General features: G+C 45.6%; 1 protein-coding gene across 5 annotated transcripts in view; it reads right to left on the reverse strand.

The window, feature by feature from the left end:
• The window catches only part of SMG6 (SMG6 nonsense mediated mRNA decay factor), a 261,478-nt gene that overhangs the window by 212,366 nt on the left and 25,207 nt on the right, over positions 1–23,905 (reverse strand). For all 5 annotated transcript variants that reach the window (XM_062175680.1, XM_062175681.1, XM_062175684.1 and 2 more), the window contains one exon: positions 23,330–23,542. In XM_062175680.1, the coding sequence (XP_062031664.1) occupies positions 23,330–23,542 (213 nt within the window). The remainder of the gene's footprint in view (positions 1–23,329; positions 23,543–23,905) is intronic.

Genomic DNA, 23,905 nt, shown 5'->3' on the forward strand with positions numbered 1-23,905 from the left:
TTAAAAAAAGAAAAAGAAGGCTGGCTCTGTGGCTCAATAGGCTAATCCTCGCCTGCGGCATCAGCACCCCGGATTCTAGTCCCGGTCAGGGCGCCGGATTCTGTCTCGGTTGCTCCTCTTCCAGGCTAGCTCTCTGCTGTGGCCCCGGAGTGCAGTGGAGGATGGCCCAAGTCCTTGGGCCCTGCACATGCAAAGGAGACCAGGAGAAGCACCTGGCTCCTGGCTTCGGATCACCCGGTGCACCGGCTGCAGCACACCAGCCACAGCGGCCATTGGAGGGTGAACCAACGGCAAAGGAAGACCTTTCTCTCTGTCTCTCACTGTCCACTCTGCCTGTCAAAAAAAGAAAAAAAAAAAAGAAAAAAGAAAAAAGAAAAGAAAGTCGGACTGGTATTAAGTAGCAGATTTGTTACCGATGTTGACTATATATTTTACAGATACAGAAACAGAAGAGACAAAGAAATTTGGGAATGCAATCCAGAAGACCTGGCTCTGAGTCTGCACTGACCACGAGGGACAGATTCTCAGGGGTACCAAGGGCATCTATTAATGACTGATTCAACCTTTTGCCACTTGTCACTTGTAAGTATTTTAAAAGCCATACTGTTTTACAGATCTGTCCAGAAGTCTAAAGGAAAATCTGCCAAAGAAATTCCTCGGAGAGAATGTCAACTGCCTTAACATAGTTTGCTTTACAAATTAGGACCTAGCATCTCAGAGATTTGTGGCACAAATCAGATAAAAATCTCATTAGACAGAATAAAATCTAGTATGTTTACCAAGAAAAATCCCCAGGAAAATGCAAACTCACAGAGGGTATTATTCCAACTCCTCTTTCCCACATGCTTCAGTAGCTGCAGTCCTACTGTGCACAAAAAGAGCAAGGATAAAACTTATTGCCAATGGTTACAACACAAAGCATAGCTTACTCCTAAGCCAAGCTGGGTTTGGCTCAGAAAGCTTCCCAGAATGATGGAAGGCATGACTTCAGGGTGAGTCAACCTTTGCTGATGCATAAAATAAAGCAGAGAAGACCTATCTGAAGGATTCACTCCTAAGTTTGGGCCAAGTCAATCTACTTTGTGATGACTCTTCAGATCCAACCAATTGATTAGACAACATCAATGTGGACATCTGTGCCATGGTCCAAGACAGTCTAATGACAGACTCTTGGCTAGAAATCTCAGAAGCAATCGCCCCTTGCAGTTTCTAACCACATCGTGTTTTTATCCATGTTGTTTCTTACTGCCCATCTCTACCTGAAGAACTTATTTCTGCCTCCAAAAAAAGGACACAGGTAACCTTTCCAGTTAGCTTTCTCTGTTTTCCCTGAGTTAATCTCTTTCTCCTATGTATGACCTCTGTACAGTGAACACATTTCAATTATTACACTTGTAGTATTTTACTGCAAGTGTCTATTTATATATATATATATATATATATATTTTTTTTTTTTTTTTGACAGGCAAAGTGGATAGTGAGAGAGAGAGAGAGAGGGAGAAAGGTCTTCCTTTTGCCGTTGGTTCACCCTCCAATGGCCACCACGGCAGGCACATCTCGCTGATCCGAAGCCAGGAGCCAGGTGCTTCTCCTGGTCTCCCATGCGGGTGCAGGGCCCAAGGACTTGGGCCATCCTCCACTGCACTCCCGGGCCATAGCAGAGAGCTGGCCTGGAAGAGGGGCAACCGGGATAGAATCCGGCGCCCCAACCGGGACTAAAACCCGGTATGCCGGCGCCGCAAGGTGGAGGATTAGCCTGTTAAGCCACAGCGCTGGCCATATTCATTTTTCTTATTAGACTGTATCTTTGAGGGAAGAACTATCATTCCCCTTTCTATGTACAGTGTCCTGAATAAGAGCATATAAAGGTACTTACCAAATATTTATGGAAATGATCTGAAAGGCAATAGGGAAAAACTTGACCTCCTCCTCCCCCGCCCCCCGGAGAGTATTAGGTTGAGAAGAGGTTTTACAACTGAGTAAACAAGTGAAAAGAGAAAAATGTCCACATAAAAATATGAAGACAGGGGCTGGTGCTGTGGTTTAGCGGATAAAGCCACCGCCTGCAGCACTGGCATTCCATATGGGCACCGGTTCAAGTCCCAGCTGCTCCACTTCCAATCCAGCTCTCTGCTATGGCCTGGGAAAGCAGTGGAAAATGGTTCAGATCCTTGGGCCCCTGCACCCACATAGAGACCCAGAATAAGCTCTAGCTCCTGGATCCTGGCTTCAGATTGGCCCATCTCTGGCTGTTGTGGCCAATTGGGGAATGAACTAGAGGATGAAAGACCTCTCTATTTCTCTTTCTCTCTCTCTCTATCTCTCTCTCTCTCCGCCTCTGCCTCTCTGTAACTCTGCCTTTCGAATATATAAATAAATCTTAATAAAAAACATGAAGACAGTTACTTAAGGTAACACATAAACAGGTGTGTTTGTATGTGTGGTACATATATACATAAATGTGTGTGTGTGTAGCAAAACAGACTAAAAACAATAAAGAAAAGCCAAAGAGAAAATGATAACCTAAGAGGTCATTAGTAATAAAGTTACAACACAAAATGTATGCCAGTAAATCCTGTTTCCTTATTAAAGGAAGATATAAATTTGGCTACAACCTTTGTAACAATTAAAGAGAGACTATTCTAAACAACAAATTCATAAATTTACAAATAAACACACATACACCGAACAACTCTCTGATACCAAAAGCCAAATTCTTCCCATTAGTTTCTACAAATGCATCACATGGAATACAAATCACAAGGATTCTTTAGGTCTGTCTATTATCTGTCTTAATATAGGCTGAATATACACCAAGTACAAATCAGTACTTGTGGTACTGGTAACCAACTGTTACCTAGTTACATAGCTCTCTGATGGTACTAGGCATGAATGGCATGAGAGATGCCTACCTATTTCTATAATGATAGTCAACAAATTTTGAATCAGCCAATGGAAGAGAGCTAAAAAAAAAAAAAAAAAAAACCACTGACATTCTTAAATATATATATATATGTGTGTGTGTGTGTGTGTGTGTGTGGTTAATACGAGAGTGCTTCAAAAAGTTCACAAAACATAGAATTATCTTCATTTAGGGGAGCAGGCATTTAAGTGGTTAAATGCCTGTATTCCATATTAGAGTACCTGGGTTTAATTCCTGGCTCTGGCTCCTAACTCCACCTTCATGACAATGCAGACCCTGCAAAGCACCAGGGATGACAGCTCAAGTGACCAGGTTCCTGCCAGATGGGAGAACTGGATCGAATTCTCAGCTCCCTACTTCAGTCCCAGCCCAAAACCAGCCATTGTAGGCATTTGGGGAAATGAACCAGCAAATGGAAAATCTGTCTCTCTCAAATATATAAATTAAAAATTTTTAAATAAAAGATAAGTTTACGTTGGTGCAAAAGACATGTTTTAAAATCTGTGCACACAGAAATATTCAAGAAGTTCAGGGAAATGTGTACGATGAAAAAACTATGCAAGAATTTCAAAATTTTTGCACCAAAATAGACGTATCTTTTAATTCTGTTTTTCCACAATCTTTCTCAAGTACTCTTATCTGTTTTATAGGAACTTTAGCATCAGAAAGACAGGGTCTACATAGTATTTTAGATTCCTTTGGGTCTAGGGTCAACACAGCAGTAACTTTATTTTCATTTTATTTGAAAAAAGCGGAGAAACAGAGAGAGCTCTCCCATCCACTAGTTCATTCCCCCCAATGTCCTCAACAGCCACAGCCAGGCAAGGCCAAAACTGGGAATCCAGGTTTCCCTTCATGAGTGGCAGAGAGCCAACCAAGTACTTGAACTATTACCTGGTACCTCCAAAGACGTGCATTAGATTAGCAGGAAGCTGGATAAAAAACAGAGTAGACAGGACTCAAATACAGATACTCCGATACGGGATGCAGGCATCCCCAGCAGCAACTTAATCACTATGACCCAAGCCTTACCCAAGCAGTAACTTTAATACTAAATATTTATGAGTAAAATGAAAGGTTTCCAACAGGGGAAAAACCCAGAGCTTTCCCCTGGAGCCAAACAAACGGTCTACTGACTAGGGGAAGATCATGAGCCAAGAAAACATCGATTTTGTATTCTCCATCTTAGCCCAAACACATCACATCCAGGACAGCACAGAAAGGGATTACCAAATGACACAACTGTAGGTATTATCTCTCCAAGAGTACAGATGGAAATAAAAACTAATATAGGAAACTGGTGAGAAAGGCAACATGGGAAAAACAAAAAGACTGGTGCAGTTTCCTATCCCCTATCATAGGCAATGTGTTACTACATAAAACGAGCTGCTCCCACAGGAACATCACCTCACTACCCTATTCCTGTAGAGCAGCTGCACACTGAATAAGGATCCGATGTATGGGTTTCATTGTCATTTGGAAGGCTCTTCACAGACTAGGAGCTGGATCCTGAGGGACGATTTATAGTACATCCTACATACATTCCAGTTGGCTGGAACTCAGGAGCTGATTGCTCCCTTGTCTAAGTTGGTAAGAAGCCAAAGGAGGACTTTTCTCAGTCAACTCTCCCAGGCCAGAAATTCTCTAATGCCAGAGTTCTGGCTTAAGTCTGGATATCAGGTTATTCATGAGATGCCAAAACTACATCTTTACATTGGCTTTGAACAAGTCTCTCAAGTACACCATACAGATTCCCACAGACTTCAAAATCATCTGGACACTGAGGCCAAGGGTGGTTACTCTTCCTCTCACATAGAGAGGAACATTCTTTTCAAAGTCAAGTTCTTGGGTTCCTGCCACCCATGTGGAAGACCCAGATGGAACTCCCAGGTATTGGCTTCAGCCTGGCCCAGGCATGGCTGTTGAGGGCATTTGAGGAGTGGATAAGCAGGTGGAAGATTTCTGTATCTCTCTGCCTTTTGAATAAAATGAAAATAAATAAAGATTTTTAAAATGGATTTGCAGTGCCAGCACTGCAGTATAGTAGGTTAAGCCTTGCCTGCTGCACCAGCATCCCATATGGGTGCTGGTTCAAGTCCTGGCTGCTCCACTTCCAATCCAGCTCCCTGCTAATGCACCTGGAAAAGCAGCAGAATATGGCCCACGTACTAGGGCCCTGCAGCCATGTGGGAGACCCAGATGAAGCTCCTGGCTCTGGATCGGCTCAGCTCCATCCATTGCAGCCATTTGGGGAGTGAACCAGCAGATAAAAGACCTCCATCCCTCCCTCTCTTTCTGCTTCTCAAATGAAAATAAAATAAAATGAATAATAAATGGATTTGCTCTCTATGTATAAGCAACATCCAAACAAACTTTTCATATATCAGTCTCAACAATTCTTGACATGGGTGCACAAACGAGAAATATATTCAATAGAAGGTTTCCTTACATTCTTTTATTCTACCCTACTGAAAACTTTCCCTATGTCACTAACTACTCCAATTCTCTCTCAGTATTGTTGATCCTGATGCCATAAAAACCCAAATTGCTTTTGCTCAGAAGAAATCAAATGGAAAAAGTAAACATTGTGTTTTTGATCTGATCTTAAATTAGGGTTTTCAACCAGTATAACACAGTGTGTGGGGACCACTACTGGCATCTAATGGGCAGGGCCAGGAGTGCTAAACACCCATAAAGACAGGCCTGTATGATGAACTGTCTGCTGGAAAAGGAGATAACACTCTCATTAACAATCAGTGTCCTTGGGGCCAGTGCTGTGGTATAGGAGGTAAAGCTGCCACCTGCAGTGCCGGCATCCCATATGGGTGCTGATTCAAGTCCTGGCTGCTCCACTTCCAATCCAGCTCTCTGCTGTGGCCTTGGAAAGCAGCAGAAGATGGCCCAAGTGCTTGGGCCCTGCACCCGCGTAGGAGACCCGGAGGAAGCTCCTGGCTCCTGGCTTCAGATCAGTACAGCTCTGGCAGCCAACTGGGGAGTGAACCAGTGGACAGAAAACCTTTCTCTCTCTCTCTGCCTCTCCTTTTCTCTCTGTGTAACTCTAATTTTCAAATAAATAAACCTTAAAAAAAAAAATCAGTGTTCTACAAGAAGGACCTCAGTATTCACAGCCTCATCCCTTTCAGCCTCTAGAGCAGTGGGAGGCAAACTCTTCCTGTAAAATGGTCAGGAAGGAAATAGTTTAGGCTTTCTGGACCAAATACATCACTGTCACAAACTCTTTTTAAGCAACTCAACATAAGAACACAAAAACCAGCCGGCGCTGCGGTTCACTTGGCTAATCCTCCACCTGCCGTTCTGGCACCCCGGGTTCTAGTCCCGGTTGGGGCGCCGGATTCTGGCCTGGTTGCTCCTCTTCCAGTCCAGCTCTCTGCTGTGGCCCAGGAGTGCAGTGGAGGATGGCCCAGGTCCTTGGGCCCTTCACCCACACGGGAGACCAGGAGAAGCACCTGGCTCCTGGCTTCGGATCGGCGCAGAACGCCGGCCGTAGTGGCCATTTGAGGGGTGAACCAATGGAAGGAAGACCTTTCTCTCTCTCTCTCTCACTGTCTAACTCTGCCTGTCAAAAAAAAAAAAAAAAAAAAAGAATACAAAAACCATTCTTAGCTCACAGGTTGGAGCAGCATTTTGTGTACTCTTATTCTAGAGCATTACTTGACTCATTACAGTCTGTTTATGTTAATTTAGAGATATTAATTAAAACACAATGGGATCATAAGGTAAGCATTTAGCACAAAGGTTAGAAATGCCACTTGAGATGCCTGTATCCCATACTAGAGTGCCTGGGTTTGAATCCCAGTTCTGCTTCCAATTCCAGCTTCCTATTGGAAAGAGGAAGGCAGCAGAAAAGGTGGCTCAAGTACTGCCACCTATATGGGTGACCCAGATTAAGTTTCAGGCTCCTGGCTTTAATCTGGCCTACCACCAACTGTTGCAGATATTTGGGGAGTGAACCAGCTGATGGGAGGCCTGTCTCTGTCTCCCTGACTTTTAAGTAAATAAAAACAAATAAATTTCTTTAAAAATCAAAAATAAGCCAGCAAAATGTGAATGTTTTAGAAACAACTCCAATAACATATATTACAAGAAAAAAAAATAATGAGAACTTCAGAATTAGCCTTAAAGCCCAAGAACTGGGCACGTGCTTGACCACTGATCACCTCTCGTCCCCTTCCCCTGGGCATTTCAGTTGGTTCAAGTTTTCTTCTGAATGTCCACTTTCAAACACTGGACTGAAAAGAGCACAGACACTGCCTGCCCCCTCTGTACAAGATGTATTACTTCCTATTCACCATGTGTGCCACTCACAGTCTCTTGACAATTATTACTGTCAACATTTTCTAAAATGTCTAAACCAAACCAAAGTCTGGAAATTCTGACTGGTATCTGGGTCCTGACTTTCCGGATGGTAACCAAAGGTCACGTGGGGTGGAAAGTGGCCTGTGGGTAACACAGAATACACGCACGCACGCGAACAGGATATGCTGGTAATCCGGCTTCCTGAGACCTGGTGAGTTGTGAGAGTTCTCATCAACACCCTTGGGGAAGATGAAAACCCTGAAGACAGAAAACGCTCGACTTCAATGAAGTGTCCAGTCTTAGAATGAGATATCTGGCTAAAGCAGAACGGGAAGATACACCTTACCTTCCTCCACATTTTACTTGTCTAAAAATACAAAACAAACACAAAAAATACATGAAGTGAGAATCTGACGAGGTGTCCCCACAGTGTGGAAGCTGGTGCTTGCAGCATGGTTCAGGTCACGTCGCAAGCCCAGACAGACGAAAAGTGTGGTTTTAGTGTTTAACCAGCCTCAGCTGCACCCTGGCACTCTGTTTCTCCCCCTAGAGAATTTTGATCTGTTAGAGGAAAGAAACCAACCTCACATCTTGAATTGAACGGCCAGGATAAAAATAAAGCCCCGAAGTGGTTTGGTGACCGAGGTCATATGGGGTGTTAAGGGTTTGTAGGTAGGGCCAATGTACTTTGAGAAACTTCTACTTACTGCCAACCACAGAGACACAAAGACATCAGCCCTAGCGTCCAGCAGTGAGCCAGGAAAGCAGCCCCTAAGATCCAACAGCCCCTAACTATCAAGCACTACTACTTCTCTCAGCACACTTCACATGCCATTACATAAAAAACCCAGTTCTGGTTCTGACCTTCTTTGCGAGTAATCGCACCAAGCTTTGTTTCACGGCTTAAGAAAAAGAGAGACAATCTGGAGTTTCTTCCCATAGAAGTAGGTTTTTAAGAACTCTTGTCGGTGGCCGGCACTGTGGCTTAACAGGCTAATCCTCCACCTTGCGGCGCCGGCACACCGGGTTCTAGTACCAGTTGGGGCGCCGGATTCTATCCCGGTTGCCCCTCTTCCAGACCAGCTCTCTGCTATGGCCCGGGAGTGCAGTGGAGGATGGCCCAAGTCTTTGGGCCCTGCACCCGCATGGGAGACCAGGAGAAGCACCTGGCTCCTGGCTTCGGATCAGCAAGATGCACCGGCCACAGCGGCCATTGGAGGGTGAACCAACGGCAAAAGGAAGACCTTTCTCTCTGTCTCTCTCACTGTCCACTCTGCCTGTCAAAAAAAATAATTAATTAATTAATTAAAAAAAAAAAAAGAAAAAAACAACAACTCTCGTCCTGGTCGGGGCACCGGATTCTATCCCGGTTGCCCCTCTTCCAGGCCAGCTCTCTGCTATGGCCCGGGAAAGCAGTGGCCATTGGAGGGTGTCTCTCACTATCCACTCTGCCTGTCAAAAAAAAAAAAAAAAAAGAAAAGAAAAAGAACTCTTGTCACCACATGCTGACAAATCTCAGTCCACAGGAGAGATCAAAATACTCCTCCAGGGTCAAAGAGTACAATGGGGGCCGGTGCTGGGGCACAGGTTAATCCTCCGCCTGTGGCACCAGCATCCCATATGGGCACCAATTCTAGTCCCAGCTGCTCCTCTTCCGATCCACTCTACTATGTCCTGGGAAAGCAGCAAAAGATGGCCCAAGTGCTTGAGCCCCTGCACCCATGTGGGAGACCCAGAAGCACCTCCTGGCTCCTGGCTTTGGATCAGCGCAGCTCGGGCCATTGCAGCCATTTAGGCAATGAACCAGCGGAAGGAAGACCTTTCAATCTGTCTCCACTCGCTCTCACTCTCTGTAACTCTACCTCTCAAATAAATAAAATGTTAAAAAAACAAAAGTATAATGGGAAATGCATACTACAAACTACAAGAATAAAGGAGTAAGAGATGACAGGAGGTCAACAAACAGCATCCCCAAAAAACTATGTGATGCCTTCCTTAAAGATACTGAATCTTTACACCCCACACCTCTAAGGTTAAAAAATTAAGTTCTGGGGGCCGGCGTTGTGGTGTAGGAGATTAAGCCGCAGCCTACAGTGCCGACATCCCATATGGGCACCGGTTCAAGTCCTGGCTGCTCCACTTCCAATCCAGCTCTCTGCTATGGCCTGGGAAAGCAGAAGATGGCCCAAGTCCTTGGGCCCCTGCACCCGTGAGTGAGACACAGAAGCAGCTCCTGGCTCCTGGTTTTGGATCAGCGTAGCTCCAGCCATTGCAGCCAACTGGGGAGTGAATCAGTGGGTGGAAGACCTCTCTCTGTCTCTGCCTCTCCTCCTCTCTCTGTGTAACTCTGACTTTCAAATAAATAAATAAATCTTAAAAAAAAAAATTAAGCTCTACCTGTCACGAAGATATGACAATGGGGCAATGAGATAATCAAACTATCACAGATAAAACATTCACCTACTAGTACAGACTCAACCCTTCTCTCACACTGTAGATTAATCTGATGCTTATGCACTCCAGACAAAATCAGGCCAAAAGCTTTTCCCAAGTTTCCTACTGGTACTAGCTCTGAAACTGTAAGCCTAATGGCTCCCAATATAACTCCAGCATGGAACCAAAGGAAGTAGGTCTTCTTAATTTATGCTCTGTATTACGGCTATGTTAGGGGGAAGGAGGAGGCTTCACCTACTACCCACACATAGCTCTCTTCAGCACTGTGGTGGCAGCAGCCATAGCTCAGCTACATAAGCAATAAGAGGAGCACTGAAAAGCAAGGCAAATGATGGGTCTGAAGAAAATGCCACCTGTATAACACAGTTAAAAAAAAAAAAAAAGCTCTACATTAAACACACACACACATCCCAAGCTAAACATGGAAAAGCTCTGTCCCACAGGCCACCTGGCCTACGTTGTCCACAGTAAAGCTATGCTCCTTTGCTAACCAATTTATATTTTGTTGTTCTACTGATTAAGTGTAGGGAAAAAAATATGCTCATAGACTATCCAACCTTTTAAAGTCACATGTTCAGAGTAGGAAAGAAGAAACAACCAAAAAAAAAAAAAACAATTGTTGTCAACTTTTAACAAAGCCTTGAAGTAAAACACAAAGGATTCAGGTAAGGGCAACATGGAAAATGTCAGAAACTATGATTCCCAACTCAAGGGAAACAAGGTTATCAGGATCATCATTTTATAAATGAAGAAACTGAAATTCAGACAGGTTAAGGATATTTAATAAAATGAGAATTTGGACTCAGGACATTCCAAAACCCATAGTATTAACCTATGTACTATTCTGCTTCTGAGAAAGTAATGAGTTATCAAACTACCAGCCTCTAGAGAGATACAAGGCACTTGAAAGCAATCACTCATAGAAGGATTTTCCCAAGTCCCATGGCAACAATAATAATAAAAATCATGAAAATACACTATATGACATGCCATTCACAAAGGAAGAAAGATAACCATACATACACTCAAGCTCAAATAACATGACTCATTTTGAAATATCTCTTTAATTGGGCCGGCGCCGTGCCTCACTTTGTTAATCCTCCGCCTGCAGCGCCAGCATCCCATATGGGTGCCGGGTTCTAGTCCTGGCTGCTCCTCTTCCAGTCCAGCCCTCTGCTGAGGCCCGAGAGGGAAGTGGAGGATGGCCCAAGTGCTTGGGCCCCTGCAACTGCATGGGAGACCTGGAGGAAGCACCTGGCTCCTGGCTTTGGATCGGCGCAGTGCCAGCCATGGCAGCCATTTGGGGAGTGGACCAACGGAGGGAAGACCTTTCTCTATGTCTCTCTCACTGTCTATAACTACCTGTCAAAAAAAAAAAAAAAAAAGAATATCTCTTTAATTAAAATATTTTAAAAGGCAAACAAGGGAGCTGGTGCACTGGCGCAGTCGGTAAATCTGCTGTCTGCAGCGCCAGCATCCCATATGGGCACCAGGTTTGAGTCTTGGCTGCTCCACTTCCGATCCATCTCCTTGTTAATGTACCTGGGAAAGCAGCAGGAGATGGCCCAAGTGCTTGGGTCCCCGAACCCATATGGGAGACCTGAAAGAAGCTCCTGGATCTGGCTTCAGCCTGGCCCAGCTCCAGCCATTGTGGACATCTGGGGAGTGAACCAGCTAATGGAAGCTCTAAGTATCCCTCTCTTTGTCTCTCCTTTTTTTCTTTGTAATTTTTATAAATAAATCTTTTCAAGGGGCTGGCACTGTGGCGTAGCAGGTAAAGCCACCACCTGCAGTGTCAGTATCCTATATGGGCACATGTTCTAGTCCTGGCTGCTCCACTTGCAAACCACCTCTCTGCTATGACCTGGGAGGGCAGTGGAGGATGGTCCAAGTCCTTGGGCCCCTGCAACTGCATGGGAGACCCAGAGGAAGCTTCTGGCTCCTGGCTTCAAATCGGCGCAGCTCTGGCCACTGGGGCCAATTGGGGAGTGAACTAGCAGATAGAAGACCTCTCTCTCTCGCTCTGCTTCTCCTTCTCCGTGTAACTTTTTTTTTTTTTTTTTTTTTTAAGATTTATTTATTTACTTGAAAGCCAGAGTTACAGAGAGAAAAGGAGAGGCAGAGAGAGAGGTCTTCTATCTGCTGGTTCACTCCCCAGATATCTGCTACCGCTGGAGCTGCACCGATCCAAAGCCAGGAGTCAGGAGCTTTCTCTGGGTCTCCCACATGGGTACAGAGGCCCAAGGACTTGGACCGTCTTCTACTGCTTTCCCAGGGCCATAGCAGAGAACTGGATTGGAAGTGCAGCAACAGGGACCCAAACCGGCACCCATATGGGATGTTGGCACTGCAGGTGGCTGCTTTACCCGCTATGCCACAGCGCCGGTCCCGACTTTTCTAACTTTCAAATAAACAAACAAATCTTTAAAATAAAGACTGATGTATTAAATAAATAAATAAATATTTTAAAGATAAACAGGGGGCTGGCACTGTGGCGCAGCGGGTTAATGCCCTGGCCTGAGGTGCTGGCACCCCATATGGGCCCGGTTAGAGTCCCAGCTGCTTCTCTTCCTATCCAACTCTCTGCTATGACCTGGGAAAGCAGTGGAGGATGGCCAGGGTCCTTGGGCCCCTGCACCCAAGTGGGAGACCCAGGAGAAGCTCCTGGCTTCGAATCGGTGCAGCTCCAGCCGTTGTGACCATCTGGGGAGTGAACCAGTGGATGGAAGACCTCTCCCTCTTTCTCTACCTCTCTAACTCTTTCATATAAATAAAATAAATCTTAAATAAATAAATAAAGGCAATCACTCCTATGTGAGATCTTTTTAACCTCTGCTCCCACCAACCAACCCTAGAATTACAGCAAGACTTCTCCAACTATAATCCAGTTTTTTAAACAAAGTCACCAACTTTCTATGCCCAGGTAGCCTCAAATTAATTCCCTAGGGCCCAATTTATCACTAGTGCAAGATGCTTTCTGGTGATATGGACTCAATTTCAGACTCAATCTTTCAAATCCACGATAGAGTGACTAGATGTATAACCTTTCTTGAAGTTGCTCTTTGCTATGCATGAGGCTTGAGAAGTTTCTCTTAATACATAAGAAAGAGAGGCTGGCGCTGTGGCTTAACAGGCTAATCCTCTGCCTTGTGGCACCGGCACACCAGATTCTATCCCGGTTGCCCCTCTTCCAGGCCAGCTCTCTGCTATGGCCCGGGAAGGCAGTGGAGGATAGCCCAAGTCCTTGGGCCCTGCACCCGCATGGGAGACCAGGAGAAGCACCTGGCTCCTGGCTTCGGATCAGCAAGATGCGCCGGCCGCAGTGGCCATTGGAGGGTGAACCAACGGCAAAAGGAAGACCTTTCTCTCTGTCTCTCTCTGTCTCCTTATCCACTCTGCCTGTCAAAAAAAAAAAAAAAAAAAAAGAGAGAGCCTTCAAATGTCACTCAAATAGTGCTATTTTGTTATTTTATATACATACTGTATATATATACACATGTGTATATATATACATACACATACACACAGATAACTATCGAGCTAAGAAATTAGAATATCCCTTTTCTTTCTTATTTTTTTTTAAGGATTTATTTATTTTACTTGAAAGTCAAAGTTACACAGAGATAGAAGGAGAAGCAGAGAGGTCTTCCATCCGCTGGTTCACTCTCCAGTTGGCTGCAACGGCTGGAGCTGCACTCATCTGAAGGCAGAAGCCAGCAGCTTCTTCAGGTCTCCCACATGGGTGCAGGCGTCCAAGGACTTGGGCCATCTTCTACTGCTTCCTCAGGCCATAGCAGAGTTGGATCGGAAGTGCAGCAGCCAGGTCTCAAACTGGCACCCATATGGGATTCCAGCACTGTAGGCGGCGCCATTACTTGCTATGCCACAGCGCCAGCCACAGAATATCCCTTTTCAAATCTGATTCTGGTTTTTCCTGACTTCCCAGGTTAACAGGCATTAGACATTTTAAATGCTGTGTCATGTATAAACGTGCAGGAAGAGCACATCCTAGGATTTTTTTTTGTTTGTTTTTAAGATTTTATTTATTCATTTGAGAAGCAGAGTCACAGACAGAGGGGGAGACAGAGAGAAAGGTCCTCCCTGTGTTGGTTCACTCCCTAAATGGCCAAAGCGGCTGGAGCTGCGCTGATCCAAAGCCAGGAGCCAGGTGCCTCCTCCTGGTCTCCCATGTGGGTGCAGGGGCCCAAGCACTTAGGCCATCCTCCACTGCCTTCCCAGGCCACAGCAGAAAGCCAGATTGGAAGAGGAGCAGCCGGGACTAGAACCAGCGCCCACATGGGATGCCGGTGCCGCAGGCGGAGGACTAACCTTCTGCGCCATGGCGCTGGCCCCCATCCTAGGATATTAACAGTAATTCTCACTAGGCATTAAAGATATACTACCTGTATTTTAAAATTTTGTTTACAGTAACTACCTGTTAGTTTTGTAAATTTTTAAAAGCAACAACAAAATTTAATAATGAGAAAAAAAGGTTTGTGCTACTTAATTCAAGCCATTGGTAGGTTCTTCCAAAAACCAAGACACAACGAGATACAACTATGTTTGAGTTCAGAATGCCTCAATTATTGTCCAAAAAAGGAAATTTTTTCAGCCAGCAAATTGTGGGGCAAAAGGAAAAAAAATCACTTTCAAACTTATCCATAAAACTAACCAGTACAGGAAAGGAAGCATTTAATCTACCGATTAAGAGTCCCATGTATTAAATGGGGATACCTTGGTTGGTTACCCGGCTTCAGCTTCCGATTTTGGCTTCCTAATGCAGACCCTGGAAGGCATGGGTGAAGGCTCAACTAATAAGCTTCCTGCCGCCCACTAGGGAGAATTCAACTAGCCTAGCCCCAGCCATAGAGAGCCAACCAGTGGATGGGAGCTCTCTCCCTCCCTGTCTCTCAAACAAATTTTTAAAATTTTAATTGAATCAACCTCCATCTTAGCAAATCTTTTTTAATGACTTATTTATTTGAAAGGCTCAGTTACAGAGAGAAGGAGAGACAGAGAGACAGAGAGAAAGAGAGAGAGAGAAAAATCTTAATCTTCCATCTACTGGCTCACTCTCCAAAGAGCCTCAATGGATGGGGCTGGGCCAAGCCAAAGCCTGCAACTTCATCCAGGTCTCCCTCCCACATTGGTGGCAGGGGCCCAAGAACTTGGATCATATTCTGCTGCTTTCCAAGGAGCATTAGAAAGGAGCTGGATTGGAACTGGAGCAGCCGGGTTCAAATTGGCACCCGCATGGGATGCTACCATTGCAGGCTGCACGTTAACCCACTGTGCGACAGTGCCAGCCCCTTTCCTATCAAATTTAATGGTGGCCATTTTTTTTTAATTATTGAATTACATATCAAAGAAACAATGAGAAATCCCAGAAACATGATTATTTCGGGAATACAGAAAGATATTACAGGGGACTAGCTCATTGACTACCTTTCACACATACATACCCACCACATCACCCAATGAGAATGCCCACTGGAAAGTTCAGACTCCTAGCTGGCGCCGTGGCTCAATAGGCTAATCCTCTGCCTAGCGGCGCCGGCATCCCAGGTTCTAGTCCCGGTGGGGGCGCCAGATTCTGTCTCGGTTGCCCCTCTTCCAGGCCAGCTCTCTGCTGTGGCCCGGGAGTGCAGTGGAGGATGGGCCAAGTGCTTGGGCCTTGCACCCCATGGGAGACCAGGAGAAGCACCTGGCTCCTGCCATGGGATCAGCGTGGTGTGCTGGCCACAGCGTGCCGGCCGCAGCGGCCATTGGAGGGTGAACCAACAGCAAAGGAAGACCTTTCTCTCTCTCTCTCTCACTGTCTGCTCTGCCTGTCAAAAAAACAAAACAAAACAAAAAACAAGAAAGTTCAGACTCCTTTCTACCACTCCAACTTTCTCACTTTATCCCCATATTACTACAGACATTTAGGTTCCCCACAAACCTCTGCTGTTTCACATCTTCTCTGTCTTTGCTCATGTTGCTCCTACTTGCAACACTCTCCACTCTGTCCAGTTAACTTTTCTAGGTAGCCTTCCAAATTTCCTCTGCCTTCTCCTCAGCCCAATCAGAACTAGACCAGTCGTTCTTCTCCATGCTTCCACAGTACCCAATCCATACCTCCCTCACAGCACTCACTACAACACAGTCAGTAAGCATGGATTTTGTATCTGCTAATTCTCTAACTCTCTAAAACTTATCTGTAATCCCTAAGTCAATAATCCTGGTGCTTTTCTGGCCATTCTCAGACATGCAGAGCAGCAAAACATGTGTCCCTCCAATGTAAATATTCCTAACTATTGTCTAGCAAAACAACTCTGTCTTCTAGTTTCAAGTCAAACTTTAAACAAATGTCCTTTTCATGGTCTACTTATCACTACATTTTTGTTTTTTTTTTTGTTGTTGGTGGTGGTGATTTCACTGTTTATAACAGCCCCCAAGTATAGTGTTCAAGGGCTATCTAGTGGGGCCAGCATTGTGGCGCAGTGGATTAACGCCCTGGCCTGAAGCGCCGGCATCCCACGTTGGCACTGGTTCAAGACCCAGCTGCTATGGACTGGGAAAGCAGTAGAAGATGGCCCAAGTCCTTGGGCCCCTGTACCCACGTGGGAGACCCGGAAGAAGCTCCTGGTTCCTGGCTTTGGATCGGCACAGCTCCAGCCACTGCAGCCAATTGGGGAGTGAAACATCGGATGGAAGACTTCCTCTGTGTAACTCTGATTTTCAAATAAATAAATAAATATTTTTTAAAAAGTGCTATCTAGCGCTCATAAAACCAAGAGGGCTATGATACGCCTTTCAGAGAAAATGTGAACATTAGATAAGCTCTGTTCAGGTATGAACCTGTTGGTCATGAGCTCAATGCTATTGAATCAATGATGCATATTAAATAACATGTTTCAAACAGAAACACATACAAATCAAGGTTATATACTGATCAGCTGACCTAAAATACGACCAGCGCCTTGAAGAAACCTAACTGTGTTTCTCTTAGGAGCAGTGTCAAGTATTTACTCATTCAGTGTTTGTGGCAACTTTTGGAATGTAATAACAGAAATAATAAGAATCAACTGTAGGGGCTAGCACTTGTGGCATAGAGGGTTAAGCCTCTACCTGCAGTGCCAGCATCCTACACGGGTGCTGGTTCGAGTCCTGGCTGCTCCTCTTTTGACCCATCTCTCTGCTATGGCCTGGGAAAGCAGCAGAAGATGGCCCAAGTGCTTGGTCCCCTGAACTCACGTGGGAGACCGGGAAGAAGCTCCCGGCTTCAGGTGGGCAAAGCTCTAGCTGTTGTGGCCATTTGAAGAGTGAACCAGTGGATGGAAGACCTCTCTCTCTGTCTACCCCTCTCTCTGTTAACTACCTCTCAATAAATAAAAATTTTTTTTTAAAAGAATCAACTGTATACTGACCATTTTGTTGATGTAGCCATTTCTTTCACTAGACTAAGGCAAACTAGGCAAACAAGGCTCACAGGCCAAACCCATCCTACCACCTGTCTTCATGAAGTGTTATAGGTAGGGCCAGTGTTGTGGCACAGCAGCACATCCTACATTAGAGTGTTAGTTCAAGTCTTGGCTGCTCCACTTCCAATCCAGCTTCCTACTGCACACGGACGGCAGCAGAAAACGGCTCACGTGCCTGGGTCTGGCCACACATGTGGGAGACCAGGAGTTCATGGATCCTGGTTTTGGCCTACCCTAGACCTGGCTATGGCACCCATTTGGGGAGTGAATCAGCAAATGGAAGATCTCTGTCTGCCTTTGAAATAAATAAATCTTAAATTAAACAAATAAAACTTAACTGGCACACACCTATTATCTATGACTACATGATCACTACAATAGCAAAGGCAAGTAGTTGTATCAGAGACCATATGGCCCTCAAAGCCAACTTACTGTCCAGCTTTTCAAAGGAAAAGTGCCACCTCAAGGGCCAAGCTGATAAAGCAGTACCAGCATTCCATATGAGTGCCAGTTCAAGTCCTGGCTGCTCCACTTTTATTTATTTTTTTTTTTTTGACAGGCAGAGTGGACAGTGAGAGAGACAGAGAGAAAGGTCTTCCTTTGCCGTTGGTTCACCCTCCAATGGCCACTGTGGCTGGCAGCTGTGGCCGGCGCGCTGTGCTGATCCGAAGCCAGGAGCCAGGTGCTTCTTCCGGGTCTGCCATGCCGGTGCAGGGGCCCAAGCACTTGGGCCATCCTCCACTGCACTCTTGGGCCACAGCAGAGAGCTGGACTGGAAGAGGAGCAACCAAGACAGAATCTGGCGCCCCGACTGGGACTAGAACCTAGGGTGCTGGCACCGCAGGCAGAGGATTAGCCTATTGAGCTGCGGCGCCGGCCCACTCCACTTTCAATCCAGGAAAAGTGCCACCTCATGCACTAGACTCAGAAAACAATGTTGTTACTCATCTTTACAATCCTAGTGCAAAGCTAGTACAATCACACAGGTAAACTAAGTTTTATCTAGTAAAGCACTACACACAGAACATGGCCTCCTACTCCAAAAGCTCAGTGGCAATTGTATTAAATTCTCCAGACCTGAAGACGTCCTGAAAGAGACATTATGCTAAGACATAAAATAAAAATGGTATACAACAGGGAATAGGAGCAAAAGATGCAAGGCTAAGCAAACACGATGATTTGTTGGGTGAAATAAGGTGAGAGATTCAAATGGAACTACTAAGGTATAGTCCAGTCTGAACCCCAAATCAAATTCAGAGAGGCCAAAGAGAAGGAAGGTTTGACAACAGCATGGTCAAATACACAATGACATTTCCTTCTTCTAAATAAACATTTTTCTACACAGAGTACCAAGCATGTTGTAGGCATCATATTCACAGCAGGTTACAGAAAATGCCAGGAATGGTAAACCAAATCATTAAAGAACATGAGGACTCACTGAAGTTTCAGAGTCAAATGTCCATCATGCTCATTCTTCCCCAGCAGACACGATTACATTCAAGATGCTAACAGAGAAGAGAGATCTAAAATATTCTCAGGGCCGGCATTGTGGCGTAGTAGATAAAGCCACCCCCTGCAACACCAGCATCCACATGGATATCCATTCATGTCTAGGCTGCTCCTCTTCCGATCCAGCTCTCTGCTAATGGCCTGGGAAAAGCAGCAGAAGATGGCCCAAATGCTTGGGTCCCTGCACTCACGTGGGAAACCTGGATGAATCTTCTACCTCTTGGCTTTGGCTATTGTGGCCATCTGGGGAATGACTCGGTGGACAGAAGATCTCTTTTTCTCTATCTCTCCCTAACTGTAACTCTTTCAAATAAATACATCTTTTTGTTTTTGTTTTTTGTTTAAATTTTATTTTTTTTGACAGGCAGAGTGGACAGTGAGAGAGAGAGAGAGACAGAGAGAAAGGTCTTCCTTTACCGTTGGCTCACTCTCCAATGGCCGCCGCGGCCAGCGCGCTGTGGCCGGCGCACCGCGCTGATCCGATGGCAGGAGCCAGGTGCTTCTCCTGGTCTCCCTTGCGTGTACAGGGCCCAAGGACTTGGGCCATCCTCCACTGCACTCCCAGGCCACAGCAGAGAGCTGGCCTGGAAGAGGGGTAACCAGGACAGAATCCGGTGCCCCGACCGGGACTAGAACCTGGGGTGCCGGCGCTGCAAGGCGGAGGATTAGCCTATTGAGCCACGGCGCCGGCCCAAATAAATACATCTTTAAAAACAAACAAAAATCCCCATCAGAGATTCTTGCCCTTCAGTGTGAAAATGATTTCTGATGCTGTAACTTTTTTTTTTTTTTTTTGACAGGCAGAGTGTGGACAGTGAGAGAGAGACAGAGAGAAAGGTCTTCCTTTTTGCCGTTGGTTCACCCTCCAATGGCCGCCGCGGTAGGCGCGCCGCGGCAGGCGCACCGCGCTGATCCGATGGCAGGAGCCAGGGGCTTCTCCTGGTCTCCCATGGGGTGCAGGGCCCAAGCACTTGGGCCATCCTCCACTGCACTCCCTGGCCACAGCAGAGAGCTGGCCTGGAAGAGGGGCAACCGGAACAGGATCGGTGCCCCAACCGGGACTAGAACCCGGGTGTGCCGGCGCCGCAAGGCGGAGGATTAGCCTAGTGAGCTGCGGCGCCGGATGATGCTGTAACTTAATATCCTTGATAATCTCATTGACTGCCAATGACCACCCATTTCCTAATCAATACTTCTTTGGACTCTTTTCGAAAGAGAAAATAGTGTAGCAGAAAGTATATTCACTAAATAAAGAATGCACACAGTCTGGCAACATTGCCTTTGAGTGGCCTAGCTGGCAGGGGGAAGTTTAAATATGATTCTCAACAGGACACCACTTGTAGTTGAGGTTGGCAGTCCCTCCCCAGGCTGGATGTTCAACCCAAACCACATCGCAAGGCTGAAAACCAACAACCCACAAGCTAACCTCCTGCTACCATTCAGAGAGAGAGAGAGAGAGAGAGATCCAAAGCCCACACCAAACAGCACACTAGTTGTTACTATCACTTCTAACAACCACCTGAAGCAAAGCTTGGTTTATTCATCTATCTGAATTTTAAGAGTTTGTGTTAGAAATTTTCTATTTGTCAAAGAAGCAAGTCTTATTGATGCTAATCATCTGAGAAGGACAACTAAAATGAGCAAGCAATGCACAAAAATATTTAAATTATGTAAATTAAATAAGTGATACACATCTTTGTAAGAGTATCATACAGCCATACTAGAAACATATTAGAAAAGATAATCTTATACACATCCATAAAGTTCTGCTATAATGCTCATTTTGAAAATATGAACTTGTTCAACAGTGACCAATATATTAAGGGACAATTTTGAACACAACACAAATTCTTCATTTGTTTATACATGGTTTTGTTCTTAAGAAACACCAGGTGTTGGCCAGTGCTGCGGCTCAATAGGCTAATCCTCCGCCTGTGGCACCGGCACACCAGGTTCTAGTCCCGGTCGGGGTGCTGGATTCTGTCCTGGTTGCTTCTCTTCCTGTCCAGCTCTCTGCTGTGGCCCGGGAGTGCAGTGGAGGATGGCCCAAGTCCTTGGGCCCTGCACATGCAAAGGAGACCAGGAGAAGCACCTGGCTCCTGGCTTCGGATTGGCACGGTGCGCCGGCCACAGCACGCTGGCCGCAGCACGCCAGCCGCAGCAGCTACTGGGGGGTGAACCAACAGAAAAGAAAGACCTTTCTCTCTGTCTCTCTCTCTCTCACTGTCCACTCTGCCTGTCAAAAAAAAAAAAAAAAAGAAAGAAAAGAAAAGAAACACCAGGTGGGGGATAGCACCGTGGCACAGTGGGTTAATTCAGCATTTGCAATGCCAGCATCCCACACTGGGTATCCCATATTGGAGTGCCAGTCCGTCAGCACCGTGGCTTAGTGGCTTAAACTGCTGCCTGCAGCACCAGCATCCCATCCAAGCCTGGCTGGGGTCCCAGCTGCTCCATTTTCCATCCAGCTCCCTGATAATGTGCCTGGGAAAGCAGTGGAGGATGGCCCAAATGCTTGGGCCCCTGCAACCCACATGGGAGACCTGGATGAAGCTCCTGGCTCTTGATTTCGGCCTGTCCCAAACCTGGCCATTGCAGCCATTTGGGTAGTAAACCAGCAGATGGAAGGTCTCTGTCTCTCCCTGTCTCTCTATAATTCTGATTTATAAATAAATAACTCCTTAATTTTTTTTTTTTTTTTTTTTACTTGCATCAAGCAAAAAAAAATCCCTTCATCTGTGCTCTGGATCCTATTCCTGACCTCTCCCTGCAATCAATCACCTTACTTTCTTAGATTTTCAAATGATATATAATTCTACATTTTTTTTTCCTCAAGCAACTTAATCAACTCCCATGGCTTCATTACCATCCATAATCATCTCTAGTCTAGACCACTTTCCTCGGTTTCAGACATCTATCAGTCTCTGAATATTTCCACTTCAGTGTCCTACAGAGGAGTAGCAAATTCAGCATACCTAATTCAAACTGGTCAACTTTATCCAAAAACCAGCTCCACATTTATTCCCTATCTGAGTGAACACACCATCATCTACCTAGTTTCCAAGCCAGAAACCTAGCCTGACTCCTGACCCTTCTTCTTCCTGAGCTCCCCATGCCCTTAAGTCCCTTATGTCTGTTAGTATTAACAGTATACCTTATGTCTGTTTTCATCCCCTCCATTTCCAAAGCCATTTCTTAGTTCAAGTCCTTTTCACATCTCCCTTGTATGACTGCAGCACCCCACCTGTCTATTTCTAGTCTTATTCTTCACACTTTTCACAAAGCAGCCAAATTTCGAAAAGGCAGATCTGCCATGTTATCCCCGTTTAAAGTATCAAATAACTTCCTACTATTTTCAGGATAAAGGTATAATTATTTATTGAATGACTTCAACATCTGGTCCCAGCTTACCTCATCACCCACTCCATTAAGAACTCTACTTTCCGCAGCCGGCACTGTGTGATCACAGGTAAAGCCACCGCCTGCAGTGCCAGCATCCCATATGGGCACAGGTTCGAGTCCCAGCTCTCCTCTTCAATCCAGATCTCTGCTATGGCCTGGGAAAGCAGTAGAAGATGGCCCAAGTCCTTGGGCCCCTGCACCCATGTGGGAGACCTGGAAGAAGCTCCTGTCTCCTAGCTTCAGATCAGTGCAGCTCAGGTTGTTGTGGGCAATTGGGGAGTGAACCAGTGGATGGAAGACCTCTCTCTCTCTGTCTCTCCTTCTTTCTCTGTGTAACTCTGACTTTTAGAGAAATAAATATTTAAAACAAAAACAAACAAACAAAAAACAAAAACCTCTACTTTCAAGGCACAATGAGCCAGGTCCTTGCAGTGTTCTAACGACTGTGCTCTCTCCTCCTAGCCCTAAGCCTCTGAACATGCTATGTCCTTTGCCCGCATATGCTTTAGCAGTCTCCTTTCTCTTCTCCTCTAGTTAACTCTTACTCATTTTTTCTACTTTAACTGATGAATAGTTGCTTTGGTCCCACAGTTGTGTGCTCCCATAATATTGGATGTGAACTCCTAAACACAACTTATTATACTGAATTCTGACCTCCTATTCACTCTTGTGTCTTCCACTAGAATGTTCTCCTTGAAGGCAAGGTGACATCTTGTTCACTGTTATCTTTAGTGCCTGGCACACTGTAAGCACTCAATAACCATCTGAGTGAATAAAGAGGAAACTGTTTCCATGCAAGCCTGTGATTGTCATTTCTCCTGGCTTCAAGGAAAAAGTCCCAGCTGAAGAGTCATAAAAAAAAATTACCCATAAAAGGCTAATCACAAACCATACTAACCAATATACCCATGTTGCTTTAGTTCATTTTCAAAATGTAAGGTCGACTAAGAGAAGAAAAAAATACCTACAAAATCTCATGGAGACTACTAACACATCATACTGGGAACATCCAACAGAAAGAGGCAAAAAAACTTCATCCTACTTTTACTAAATTCTACAGTGCCACATAGTGGTAAGATAAGGGAAGTGCATAATAAAGATGGAGGTGTAGGTGAAAAGGAAGCAGGTGTCAGAGAGCCTCCACTAGTCTGTCTTCCCTGTCCTCAGTGGGAAGGGTCCACAGAGTGCCTCTCAGTGTATGACTGGAGCACCAGGTTTACTTATAGCTAGCTGGCTCACTGAATCACTCTCAAGAACTTACATCACTGGGGCTCAGGCTGCCCAGTCCATTTTCCTGCTCGGAATCCTTCCCAGACTCGGTGCCCTGGGAGGACCGGGGATGGGATGGATGGATCCAGATCTCCAGGCGAGTAGTATCATCTCCAACATGCCGGAAAGTAGACTTCTTTCCTTTCCGCCATAGGTCAGAGCTCAGGTCAAGTTCCTCATGCTGCTTCTTTTCCGTTTGCTCTGCCTGTGCAACACATACACATGTACAAACTCAGCCTCCCTCAGGATTCAGCTAACCAACAGAAAAACCTTACCGCTTCTGTGGCTGTTTCCTGAACTATAAAAGTAGGACCTGTTCCAAAGCAGCATGGTAATATCTGCTCTGTCTCAAAGCTACTAATTCTGTAAACTGGATGCTATGGACCATGTACACCCAAGGGGCCCCTGCAAGCTCTCCTGAGGATCAGTTGCTTCTGTGCAGGGGCTGACAGATTATCCATGAGCACAGCCTGACGGGACCACTGCAGACAGTATTAGTCACTCTCCTGAGGACAACGGTACTAAGGGAAGTCCATTTTCTAGAAAGGCAGAATTCTGCCTACATCCC

Source organism: Lepus europaeus, chromosome 18 (genome assembly GCF_033115175.1).
Source record: "Lepus europaeus isolate LE1 chromosome 18, mLepTim1.pri, whole genome shotgun sequence".
Lineage (NCBI taxonomy): Eukaryota > Metazoa > Chordata > Mammalia > Lagomorpha > Leporidae > Lepus > Lepus europaeus.